The sequence below is a fragment of the Crassostrea angulata genome, unplaced genomic scaffold (assembly GCF_025612915.1).
Source record: "Crassostrea angulata isolate pt1a10 unplaced genomic scaffold, ASM2561291v2 HiC_scaffold_127, whole genome shotgun sequence".
Lineage (NCBI taxonomy): Eukaryota > Metazoa > Mollusca > Bivalvia > Ostreida > Ostreidae > Magallana > Magallana angulata.
The window spans coordinates 155,195-167,932 of NW_026441682.1; the positions used below are offsets into that span (position 1 = coordinate 155,195).

Sequence of the window (12,738 nt, forward strand, 5' to 3'; positions counted from 1 at the left end):
AAAAAAATCTCAACTAAAATAGTGGCCATGCCCTTTTAAATCAAAATTCTAAGAAATGGTTGTTTTTTTCGTTAGACTACAAAAGTTATAAACTTTTTGCAAATTATAGACTTTAAATCAAACTCATTTAAAATTATTTACTATGAATCTTAATTTATTTATTTTCTGACTTTCGAGGATATTTCTCTGTTTAAGGGTCATACACATTGCTTATATAAATTCAAACAATTGTATTTAAACCTGTCGTGTTACCTCGTTCTTCATGCTGCTTTTCCTAATAATTATTCCCGCACACATGCACAAATCTACCTTAAACGTCAATCGTTTATTAATATGTATAAATTAATCGCTGTTAACCAATCAACTTATAACTGGTACCTGGGTAATACTTTTTTTGTGTTCTATTTCCAAATTTTCTATAAACATTTAAACTATATCTCTGTTAACCAAGTTTCAACATCAACAAAAAAAGCTGTCAAAACGGTATATTATAGCATTTATCATGATTTTTTGAAGTATACAGTCTCATAACTGCAGCTGTGTGTGCATTCAAATTGAGTAACGCGCGTTTACGTTCGTCGATTTCAATAAAAAAAAAAACCTTTCAAAGGTAACGTAAGTTCGTAGATATAACAAATGTATACTGTACAGTGTGAACATTGGACTTCGAATGGATAAACTCAACATTCCACAAAAATAATATCCAACAAATATTGATGACAGTATTGTACACTTAATGGAAGGCATGGTATAACATCCTGTGATTCCCCCTTGTTACCTAATTCACTAATGTACATGAATTTAAAAAAAAAAAAAAAAAAAAAAACAAAAAAAAAAACACATACACACACAAAAAATTGATTAACCATACAATCTGACTTTTTTATAAACAGAACGAACCAAATCTTGCATTCAATATTTATTAAGGGATCCAAAAATACAAAATCAAAAAAGTATTATGATAATAAATTGATGAAGTTTGCTTCATTTCCCCGGATTAAGCCAGATGTCTAGTGGGCACTGCCGGGAAACAGGAACGAAACTGGTTCCAATTTACAAGATATACAAGCCAATGCAATGGGATACATCTGCCATGCTTGTTTCTTCAAAGCAAAGTTGTAATGTGATTTGAAATACCTCAAATGACACTACTTGAAATAAATGTGTTTGATTATAGTAACACCTTTTGTTTAACGTGTCATACTAACACATTTGATATTGCATAGACATAATGCTGAAAAAGTTGTTGTTAAGAAAAAAAAGTGATCAACGATATTTACAATATTAAGAATGTTTTTCATAGTTATTACGAGAGCAGCGCGGAAAGAGGGCATTGGTCAGCAGTTCAAAGCTGAAAACCATCAACGGTAATGACTATTACATAGTTATTAAAACATTTCTGTTTGATACATGCACATGTACCTATTAAGTAAACAGCTATTGAAATTACGTTCCTTCAATGATTGCTAGCTTACGACTAAGTGAACACCCTTATCTATAGACATACGTAGATTTAGGACGTTTCGTCAACTCTCTCTCTCTTTCTCTCTCTCTCTCTCTCTCTCTCTCTCTCTCTCTCTCTCATTTCCTCCTTTCGACTTTATGTCTCTCTGTAAATCATGTTTAAAATTATAGCAGCATGAAATAATTATGATACTAGAAATTATTGCATTTCATAGCCAGATTTAAAGATTATATGTTTATTTTATTAAAAAAAATAACACACAGTTCTTAAATTTTGATATGAGTTAATTGACTATATGAATATATAGATGTCACTTCTATTTCAGTTTCTTTAATCATAGGTTTGTAACACAAACACGCTAGCAAAATTCATTGTAGTCGTAGGTTTTATAAATCAATTTTTGTGACATATATTTTGCAAGACTGTCACAATTATGTTCTAACCATACTCCCATACTTTTGGTTGAGTTCTAGTATCTAAATTGTGTTTGAAATGTATTTCCATACTTTTGAGTTATTTATATATTTTTGATTGCATGAGTGGTCACTGGGTGTAGTAATACTACTGGAGAAAACCTGTTTAACAGGTTTTATTTATTTTTAAATAAACTTGCTCAGTGGTATGAAGAGTGAGGTTAGATGTATTCTGGGCGACAAGCTGTGTGGACGTGTCTGTACTCTTGGTGAGATATCTTGGGCGTTTCCCATGCTGTGTGATCATGGGAACGGCATCCCTGTGTAGGCTTATTTGTGTGAGAGAGATACAACCCAGTAAGTTTTACATTATTTCTTTTTTTATGGTTGATATTAATTCTGCATTGTGAGTAGAGTTAGACTACAGGTATGTGAAATTGTAATTTAAATAGCTGTTATGTTACGGTAGCCCAGAATTGTAATATACTGCAGCGGTGTGTTTAATGAGTCAGTATATGTATCTAATTTCAAATATGTGTATAAGAAAACTTATTATGCCACGTTGTTCGATATTTATATAGGTGACCACGGAGTGGGCACGTGCACGTGGTGGACCATGTTATATCCGTGGAAGGACTTATGGTGGGACAATTAATATCCAAACCAAAACCTTATGTTTTCCCAGTCCTACGGAACTTACCTTATGTGAGACGTCTTGTCGAATGCCATCTAGTCCATCCGATAGAACTGATGTCAACAACCTCCTAATTATTGTATATTTGTAAATAAATTGTGTTTGTTTTGTAAATTTTGTTTTGTTTGACTTACAAGGACCATCCTTTTATTAGATTGGTGAAATGTGTTAAGAACCTAGTATACAATTTGAATGCAATTGTGACATTTTGGTGGCAGCGGTGGGATGGTCTTTGTTTAGTCATTTTTTTGTGGTACTATTTGTGTGAACTACTCGCATATTTTTCCATTGTGATATATGTTAGTACCTGTGCTTACTTTTGAATTTTTTTTCTAATGTAGCAATTTTTTTGTAGAAAAACTCAAACATTTTTACATTGTATGTGTACAAATTTTCGCACGTTGAGCGGTTTGTTGCTCATTTTTTTCTTTTTGAACATGGAATTCATTGAGTTGGGTACTAGATTAGGAATGAAAGATGAAGATTTGAGAGAATTTGAAAAAAATAAAGAGACAGAGAAATTTGAAAGAGATGAGAGAGCGACAGATAGAGAAGTTCGTAAGATAGAAAAAGAGATTGAGCTAGAAACAATAAAGAGAGAAACAGAGTTACAGAGACAGAAAAACTCAGAGATAGCTGCTGCAAGTGCTTCTGTATCAAGTCAGGCTAAACTTCCCAAACTACCAGTTTTTGAAGAAACTAATGACTGTATTGACTCCTATTTATAGAGATTCGAGAGATTTGCATTCAACGCAAAATGGGAAGAGTCCATCTGGGCCATCAATCTCAGTACATTGTTAAAAGGTAAAACTCTGGACGTTTATTCTAGATTACCTGCAGGTGAAGCTCTCAATTACAGATGTCTGAAGCAGGCGCTACTAAAGCGATTCCAACTGACAGAGGAAGGATTTCACTCAAAGTTCCGTAATTCTAAACCAGAACAAGTGGTCATCAAAGGATCAGAGAATATTGGAGCAGATTTCCTGAGTCGACATGTTGCAGAATAGATTAGTTTTAAGTGCATGAACTGTTTAACTAACGGCACATTTCATTTAAGAATAAAATGTTACAAAATTGAATTTTATTCTTAGGAATGGAGGTATTGTCACAATTATGTTCCAACCATACTCCCATACTTTTGGTTGAGTTCTAGTATCTAAATTTTGTTTGAAATGTATTTTCATACTTTTGAGTTATTTATATATTTTTGATTGCATGAGTGGTCACTGGGTGTAGTAATACTACTGGAGAAAACCTGTTTAACAGGTATTATTTATTTTTAAATAAACTTGCTCAGTGGTTTGAAGAGTGAGGTTAGATGTATTCTGGGCGACAAGCTGTGTGGACGTGTCTGTACTCTTGGTGAGATATCTTGGGCGTTTCCCATGCTGTGTGATCTTGGGAACGGCATCCCTGTGTAGGCTTATTTGTGTGAGAGAGATACAACCCAGTAAGTTTTACATTATTTCTATTTTTATGGTTGATATTAATTCTGCATTGTGAGTAGAGTTAGACTACAGGTATGTGAAATTGTAATTGAAATAGCTGTTATGTTACGGTAGCCCAGAATTGTAATATACTGCAGCGGTGTGTTTAATGAGTCAGTATATGTATCTAATTTCAAATATGTGTATAAGAAAACTTATTATGCCACGTTGTTCGATATTTAAATAGGTGACCACGGAGTGGGCACATGCACGTGGTGGACCATGTTATATCCGTGGAAGGACTTATGGTGGGACAATTAATATCCAAACCAAAACCTTATGTTTTTCCAGTCCTACGGAACTTACCTTATGTGAGACGTCTTGTCGAATGCCATCTTGTCCATCCGATAAAACTGATGTCAACAACCTCCTAATTATTGTATATTTGTAAATAAATTGTGTTTGTTTTGTAAATTTTGTTTTGTTTGACTTACAAGGACCATCCTTTTACCAGATTGGTGAAATGTGTTAAGAACCTAGTATACAATTTGAATGCAATTGTGACAAAGACTATATGAGAACTCAATATTAGACTTACTAGACTAAGTACAAAATGTAAAATATAAATTTAACAGCATGAAATATCAATACTGATTTAAAAATGTTTTTTTTTTTTCGGGGGGGGGGGGTTATTTTACAATGCGTGTACTAGGGCGAAACTTCATCTATTGTTTGATGATATGATAATGATTTGAGAAAAATATTACGTTGGTGCACTAGTGCGGAGGTAATTGAAATGCACAATAATTCATAGAAAAAGTGAAAATTTATAGTTTTTGCCAAATGACGTCAAAACATGTCATTTACCAAAGTTTGCCTACTTATGAAATGTTCGAGTAGTTAATATGAAGAAAAAAAAGCAGTTTTATATTGTAACACTTTAGCTTTAAATCCTAAATACTTGAAGCCTACTTTGGACCGTAACGCACCTAGCTCAAATTGTTTTGTTCATTCTTCTTTAAGAATCATGATAAAAAATAACTGATATTTTATTTGCGGTTGTAAAAGGGATTCCATGGTCTCGGGTGTCGATAACAATGAGGTATGTGATACTTGAATACTGTAAACTTACTTAATTTGTGTGATAGAGAATCGGGAGAACCCCTTTGTTGGGAGTATTCGCGATCTAATCCTCATTCAGTCACCTTTCCAGACCATTCAGTTATCATTTAATTGACTGAATGGCATAGCTTCATCCTTTGGATGTTTGTGATCTTCTTTTGTGTTTATTAAAAAAAAACCATAATTTAATAAGCAATAAGAGAAAATAAGATTTATCTTTTAATTTTCATTTTTTTTTAATTTAACAAATTTTTAAAATGAAAACATAATTTCAAAAATACATTATACTGTCATTACATTCTAAATCCGTCCTTTCCCCGTAACTTTATGTATATGATTACGTGACCTATTCCTCGCATGCAGCCGAAGAGAGTCATTGAGCTAGCTAATTGCGGTCATGTAATACACAAGTACATTATGTCACATTCACAATAATAACAACGCTATGTATATTTTGATTTTTCGATAAGGATCTACTTAATATAAACTTCGTTGTGGCATAAAATACAAAGATATATTATACTTCATCTTATCTTTAACCTATCATGCTAACACGCGCAATAACAGGAGATGGTGGTGACAATTTTTGTTTTAGTTTCTTGGTGGTAAAAAGTTCTTTGAACCAGGTTGAAAAATAATAAATAATTCTTGATATTGTTTGCACATATGCTATGAACTGCACTACATTTGTATTTGATCGAGCTCACAGATGAGTCAGTGCACATGTCAAATATGTAATTATGTTAAAGATAATTTACAGTGAGATTTAAGATTCACTGAGATAATTATTATCCATATATAACTCTGTATCATTATTCAGCGTTGTATGTTTAACACAACCATTGTGCTTATTTATGTCGAATTCTAACTCTCTACAAGAATCCATGCAGAAAACTGCAAGGTGTCAATTTAGATGTATGCGTAAGAAAACAGTGTTCAAGTGGTAGCAACATGTCATAAAATATCCAAAATGCTTTAGATAATTTTTACTTGGTCTTAGAAATGTTTTGAAAGTTAGAAGAAGACTAGAATACCAGAGCTATGCAATTTATTGGCACATGCGCTTCTCCTTCGTGTGTCTGTTGTGTTAAATATCTGCCTTCGTGTATTTCTGATCTCTCCGAATGCAGTAGTATTGCTTTACATAATTCTTTTTTTTCTACATAAAAATATCTCTGTTTAAGTCTTCAAATCATGTGGTAAAGAAAAGTGAATGACTCATTGTCCCCGTGTACGCCGGAATTGTGTAGCTGTCATGAAGACATGCGTAAAATTTCCTGTTTATATAACCTCTTTTTTTCTTCTTGTTGTGTTTTCCTTTATTAAAACGACGATTATACTATGGATATCATTTGGAATGCTTTATTTTTCCAGAGGCTCTTATGTTTAGCAATAGCTTATGGTATGTCCTTTTAGATTATAGTTATAAATCAACTTTGTTCAGGTATTAACTGTATGTTTCTGCAAACCTATTTTATTAAAGTAGCTCCACTCTTAACAAGGCAGTTTTGTTACGCAACGCATTGACAGAAACACATGCCAAATATGGAAAATAAATTATATACTATATGCTATAAAATAATATTTTTGAAAACATAATACCTGTTTTTAGGCATTGTAAATCATATTTAAAACAAAACACCGAATAAAAGCAAACAAATGGGAAAACATTTTACTTTTTGTATTAATTAATGATATACTTATTTTGGTTTAAGATATTTATCAAATATAGACTTATAATCTATTTAAAACAAATGACAAAATTGGAATATCAGCACTTTTCTGGCGCGTAGGTGCACACATTTTGAGATAAAACTAAATGCCTGGTAATGGTGTCCATGGAACCCTCTACCAACTATGCTATTCATGGCCCCAAGGATGGGGCCAAAATGGCCAAATAGTACAATATATATTAAATCTTAGAAAATGTTTTACTCTACTCCCATATATATTTGAGGAAAACTAAATCTATCTGGTTGGCATTAAAGTGAAATAATGGCGCACACAAATTAGTTTTGATTACATGGCTCCTACAATTTTTGAATACGGCCTTAAATGTGTCCCGTTTTTTTTGTACTTGTTAATTGATATTTGTGATTTTCTTTTGTGTTTAATTTATTATAAGAACCTATTTTAATAAGCGACTAGTAAAAATTAAGAATTATCTTTTAACTTTCATTCTTTTATTAATTCAGCAAATTTATTAAGTGGAAACATAGTTTTAAAAAATATGATAACTGTCATTACATTCTAAATCTATCCTTTTCCGTTAAATTTGAGTAAATGATTACATGTACGTAACCTCTTCCTCGCGTGCAGCAGAAGAGAGTCATTGAGCTAGCAAATTGCGGCTATGTAATACACAAGTACATTATGTCACATGCAAAATAATAACTACGCTATGTATATTTTAATATTTTAATAAGGATCTACTTAATATAAACTTTATGGCATAAACATACAAATATAGATTATATTCACCTATCATACTTACATGTGCAGAAAACTGCAAGGTGTCAATTTAGATCGAGATCGTTTTCATTCTCTACAGATTAAACTAGATATCCAGTGAACCCATTTAGGAAACAACTTCTTGTATACGAGATATACGTGCGATATACGTGCCAATGTTCTGTCATTTACTCTATGTTGCTTTAAAGTACATATATCATCATTTTGTTTTGAGTTTTATTGTTTTTGTTTTTAATATGTGACAGAAAACATTGCTTTGAATAAACAAGCATGGGAGAGGTATCCCTGGAAAAATGAAATGCTCGACTGGGGAGCGCAACGTGCAGTAGATGGACGGAAATCTAACCTCGCTGCCTCTGGGGGAGAGTGTACAATATCGGACAACGGCAAATCAATAGCAGAATGGAGGGTTGACCTGGGAAATATCCTGAATATAAATCGAATATTCATCCAGCACAGAACGGATAATTTTCCCTGGGGTAGGTTTTCTTATGGATTACTATAGTATTGGGCTATTTATCAAGATATTTATTACATTTTTGGCTGCAATTGAGGCTGACAAATAAACAAAGGCCATGATTACATGTATGTTTGCTTGATAGATAATCCACAGACACTTCAATCGGTACGCCTTTAACTAAATGGCACCTATTTCGTTTTTTTATTTGTTTTGTTTTTATTATTAATTCTTTAAAATTTCTTTTTGATTTGTTTGTTTTTTGTTTTGTTTTTGTTTTGTTTTGTTTTTTTTGTTTTGTTTTTGTTTTTGTTTTTTTTTAGGGGAGGGTGGTTATAAATATAATATTTTTTAAGGCAATTGGAAATATGCACATTTTGGAATTTTAATTTGTCAACTAAAATCAAAGAATTAATCAACATTTTTGTTAAACATGATGATCATTACATTTTTATATTTTTGAAAGAATCTACTTGAACATATCAAACGAAACTAATCCCTACCAAGTATAAATCACACGATTGAGTGGACAAATTTTGATTGTGTATTTTTACTCTTCTTTGTAGGTGCTAAAAACAAACATGCACCTAGGTTTTTGGGATTTTCGGTTATCGTATCAAACACAACTAAAAAGAACGATGGGGTGTTGTGTTTTAAGGACAGAAACTTCACCTTAGAGACAATACCTAATCCAATTAACATAACGTGTCCAAATTTTGCTCGATACGTCATCTTCTACAACAATAGGACCAATCGTCCATTCCCTGCAGGGTATTCAGACTACGCGTACAACGAGCTCTGTGAAGTGGAAGTTTTTGGTAAGATTTTAACATTGTTTAGGAGTGGTAATTTGATTCGATTACTTAACTGTCGACGAATCTATAATTTCGAATTTAGGAAAAAACCATTAGATGCTATAAATTGATTGTTGCTTGTAAATATGAATGTTGAATAATTAATATATATATATATATATATATATATATATATATATATATATATATATATATATATATATATATATATATATATATATATATATATATATATATATATATATCGCTCAAACTTACATTTCAGGTTAAAATGCATTTATGTAAAGTAAATGTAATGCAGCGCAGATATAAATTTATTAATGAATTCAACGGTTACAATAATATCATTAATAAGGAAATTGTGCATTTTTCAAGGCTGCTCAAAATTTGGTCATTATGGAGAGAACTGCTCAATCCCATGGTATGAAAACTGTCAACCTTGTCTCTGTGATATCGAATCTGGACCACGACTACGTAATGTTGAGGAATATGATGGTCAACAAAGCAATAAAAGTCAGAAAGCGAACTTGACGTGGAATAAAATTCCTAATAGTGAGTCATGATGTAGACAGAATGAATCTTTTGTATTTAGATACATACACCTACGTTTTCATTTATGTATCTACCTATGAAAATCTCTCTCTCTCTCTCTCTCTTTCTCTCTCTCATTCTCTCTCCCTCTCTCTCTATATATATAAATTGTTTTTATTAGGGTAATAAATAATTTAAATTGCAGCACACTTGATACGACTCGGTGATCCAGATGGCCTTTCATCAGTGTTCTACAGTTTTGCTCCTTTATTTGCTACTTTATTTGTCATCTCCATTGTATTCAACATTATCTTCACAATCAGGTAAGTGAATAACATTTGTCCCATTTGTTTTGTTAAGTTATAGTCAGCTTACTCATCCTTGTGTTTTACTGCTTTTAATTGTGTTTATTTGGTTGGTTTTCTTGGCTATTTTTTTTAATAATCGTACATTTATGATACTCAAACTGTTGTTCATTCTGTTATACCTTCAACCATGTGTAAGAAAAATCGATTAAAAAATATCGCATGACGTTTTAATTTCGTGTAATTAAATTGACGTGTAAAAATCAAATATATGTTAATTCTTTACTTAAACTTTGTCAGTGTGTTATTTGTTCGTAATATACAAAACAATTCAAAACAATAATTCAGGCAAGTGAAACTAGTGTTATTCAAATAACTTAAAAAATATTGATCAATGCAACTTTTAAAGTTAAAAATTATGAATGATAATGATATCCTGTATTTGCAAATAAATACATCGCAAAAAAATAAGACAATTAAATGTCACCTTACCTCTCACCTAATCTTTTTGTGCCTGCAGGCGCATAAGGCCCTGATACACTGCCTTCACCTGTACCTGACTTTGGCTGCTGCCCTCGCTGACGCTCAGCTATTCTACCGAAGCTGTAATCTATTTTATCTGTATTCCTATTATGTTATTTTAGGCCGGCCTTTTTTTCCTTCTTCCTTCACGATGCCATGTCAATGCGGTTGTACAAATTCTTGCGTTTTGCATTCTTATGTCATGTCCAATCAATTTCATTTCCCAACCATTATAAATAGGTTACTTTTGTTGTTTTTGTTCCCACGGAGCGTTGTTTCTTTGGAATTTGATCTGGCTATATTACCATTAGGATTTTTCTTTACGTGTTAATCTTTTTTCCTGTCCCTCTCTGTTGCTTTCAACTTTTCACTGCCAGATAATGTAAGACTGACTGGATAAGACTGTTAAATAAACTTGTTTTAGTTTGATAAGGACAACATTGACAAGCTCAAATTTTAATTTGATTTGGCTTTCCAAGACTATTGTTAATATCCTTATCAGCTTCTCCTTTTGTTTTTTGCATGCCCCCTTTGTAAAGTACCGATCAGACCTAACCCTAACATCAGAGTAAACCCCAACTAAATCCTTGGTTTACTTTCTGGGTTTACTTGGGGTTTACTGTGGGTTTACTTTTTGAAAATTCTGGGTCGACTCGGGGTTTACTTTGGGTTTACTCGGGATTTACTTTGGGTTTACTTTGAAATTGCTTTTGAGGTCAACTGAATGCACTGGAGTGTGAAGCAGACTAGTATTGTATTTTACCATCCTACTGCCTGTAATTCCTACCCTTTCTATATTCCGAATACACAGTTAGCGTCTGCTTTCAGGGGTATACTTCTAACTGGGTTTACTCTCTGTGTCCACTCTGGGTTTACTTTTGGGGTTACTCTTGGTTTACTCTTGGTCCACGCTAGTAAACCTAAATTAAACCTAGAGTAAACCCAGAAATTAAACTCAGGGTTTAGTTGGGGTTTTTTTTTTCTGTTAGGTTGGGTCTAATCGGTACCAGAGGTAAAGGATTCAACATCTTCTGTGTCTTTCCCGTCGCTCTTGACTGCTTTCTTACATCTGTGTTGAGTCTCAATACTTTAGCTTTATCTTTATTACTTCAAGTTTTGTAGTAGAATTCAATCTTATTCCTGTTGGTTCTGTTTTTGTGGTTCTGGTAATAATGAAATATTTAACCAACCAAAAAAAAAAGAAATTCAGAGATCATGCAGTCCTCTTTCACTCCTGATGTTACCTGGAACGAATCAGTTTATTCACCATATTCAAGTACTGCATATTGAAATGTTTCCTACAGCATCTTCACTATCCTGACAAGTTTATCTGTGATGCAAAAAAATTCATTATTGACCAAAGGTCACATATCTATCTATCACTATTCTTTTTCATCTTTACAATCAAGTTTTTTTTCCCTGATTGACGGCAGTGTTTCTTCAATCCAGATGGTTATTTAATGTACAAAACCCATTTTCCGCTGTTCAAACTACATGTATCATGCTATTTCAATGACAATATTGTCAGACAGAGTCAGACAAATTCATGATATGAAAAGGTTTTATTTTAAAATACATACAACGTTGCTGTGTAAAATAACTTTATGTTTAAAATGCTTTTTGAAGGGCATGCATGCTTTAAACAAGAATGTTTTTGCCATAGAAAAATGAACAATTCTTCTTTTTTGCGTTAAGAAAAAAAATGTGCATTTAAATACATTTCGATTAAAGCTCTCATGCTAAAACATTAGCATTTACAATATGCAATAATGTATTGACTTATGTTTGCTACCAGAGAATGCAGAAATAAAGTACGTTTTAAGGACCAGAAGAAATCAAAGGCGAAGAATCAACAACGCATGACTGCCGACACTGATATTCATGAAAATATTTATGAAAATACAGAATACCAAGAACTCACAGAAGTGAAAACTACTGAAAATTATATCTATGATAAGATCAGGTGAACTCTAGTTAGATATTGGGGGGGGGGGGGGGGGGGTGGTGGAAATATATATGCAGAAATGTTATGCTTAGTGACAATAACACAGCATGCTGTAGTATTGGACTGTGACAGAACGTCTTGTTCTTTTTTTTTCTTGCAATTTTTACAGCGGATATAGTGCTAAACGTTTATATCATATAACAAAATCTATTACGCAACCCGGAAGCTTCGCAAATTCCTTACTTATGATGAATCAAAGAATTGAGAGTATTAAGTGCTGCGCTGCGCAAGATTAATATGTGCTACTTTTTTTCTTTTTTTTAAAGAATGACATATTATATCTATTTGAACTAATATAGCAATTGTATTTTTTAAAGAGGCAAACATTTTACTGAGTTTTTATCGAAAGCTTAGCAATGAAAGACATATCTAAAGACAACAATTAACTAATTTGCTGGATTTGCAACACTTAAACACCCCCTCCCAAAAAAAATAATAGAATTAAAAATATTTAAAGAAAAGAAATATTGCAGTACATTGCGTAACAATTTGAACGTGCCCTGTCGTTTT

The 12,738-nt window shown here is 32.4% G+C and overlaps 1 protein-coding gene across 1 annotated transcript; it reads left to right on the forward strand.

Moving 5' to 3' along the window:
* The first annotated feature begins 6,429 nt into the window (after nt 1–6,429).
* Nucleotides 6,430–12,197, forward strand: LOC128169410 (uncharacterized). The gene is made up of 6 exons (XM_052835565.1): nt 6,430–6,523; nt 7,839–8,072; nt 8,617–8,868; nt 9,241–9,417; nt 9,602–9,719; nt 12,019–12,197. Exons 1-6 carry the CDS (start codon nt 6,463–6,465, stop codon nt 12,188–12,190), a joined length of 1,014 nt encoding a protein of 337 aa, XP_052691525.1. The 5' UTR covers nt 6,430–6,462; the 3' UTR covers nt 12,191–12,197.
* Nucleotides 12,198–12,738: the final 541 nt, after the last annotated feature.

Excerpts from the sequence above, each read along its gene's own strand:
- LOC128169410 (XM_052835565.1), top strand. The coding sequence starts at position 6,463 with ATGGATATCATTTGGAATGCTTTATTTTTCCAGAGGCTCTTATGTTTA. Across the intron at positions 6,524-7,838 it reads ATGTTTAGCAATAGCTTATG|AAAACATTGCTTTGAATAAA; the intron begins GTATGTCCTTTT and ends AATATGTGACAG. Across the intron at positions 9,720-12,018 it reads AACATTATCTTCACAATCAG|AGAATGCAGAAATAAAGTAC; the intron begins GTAAGTGAATAA and ends GTTTGCTACCAG.